The sequence below is a fragment of the Penaeus monodon genome, chromosome 22 (assembly GCF_015228065.2).
Source record: "Penaeus monodon isolate SGIC_2016 chromosome 22, NSTDA_Pmon_1, whole genome shotgun sequence".
Taxonomy (NCBI): Eukaryota; Metazoa; Arthropoda; class Malacostraca; order Decapoda; family Penaeidae; genus Penaeus; species Penaeus monodon.
Genome location: NC_051407.1, coordinates 41055119 through 41055739, shown reverse-complemented (window position 1 = coordinate 41055739; position 621 = coordinate 41055119). Strand labels below are relative to the sequence as shown.

The 621-nt window shown below is 32.5% G+C and overlaps 1 protein-coding gene across 1 annotated transcript in view; it reads right to left on the bottom strand.

Moving 5' to 3' along the window:
- Nucleotides 1-386: 386 nt before the first annotated feature.
- LOC119587141 (mycophenolic acid acyl-glucuronide esterase, mitochondrial-like) overlaps nt 387-621 on the bottom strand; it is a gene marked incomplete at its 3' end in the record, with an annotated part of 3002 nt that continues 2767 nt past the window's right edge. Inside the window, 1 exon segment of the mRNA XM_037935898.1 lies at nt 387-553. Coding sequence (XP_037791826.1) covers nt 387-553 — 167 coding nt within the window.

The window sequence follows — 621 nt, the reverse complement described above, 5'->3', positions numbered from 1 at the left end:
AACAATAATATTGTTTAATGTGGTAATTTGTATATACTACATGGCCTCCAGAAAAAAAATCATAAGGATTTTTTACATTATCATATCTCTTAGGGATATTGTTTTGCAAGAATCCTAGACTTACATATTTTTTAATATACCAAGCAATCTCTAAAAGTAAGAAGATACCACACCATGATTATCTAGATCATAATCTTCTAGACTGAAAACAGTAAAAGTGGTTTACATAAATTGGGGGAAGCCAAAATCTCAGATAACCGACAACCCACATGAAGCAGCTTCTGTCACATTACTATCTAACAGCCAAAACTTTGATAGTATACACAGAAAACTTAACTAAAAAGAAAAGAATTAGAGAATAAATTATAACAATCAATTTCTCTTACCTTACAAAAGGAATTCCTTGTTTCTGACAAAAGCTATGAAGAGCAGTGGGTTTATTGGCATCTTTACAGGACATAAAGCCAGCAATAAAAAGAATGCCTGGACTATTTTGCCCTGAGGACTTCTTGTATGCAATGCGACGCTCTGTGCCATCCTGGTTATCTGTCACCTATAGAATAAGGTTGGTTTCATAATAACAGAGTAAGTATTAAAATCTCAATATATCACCATATAACT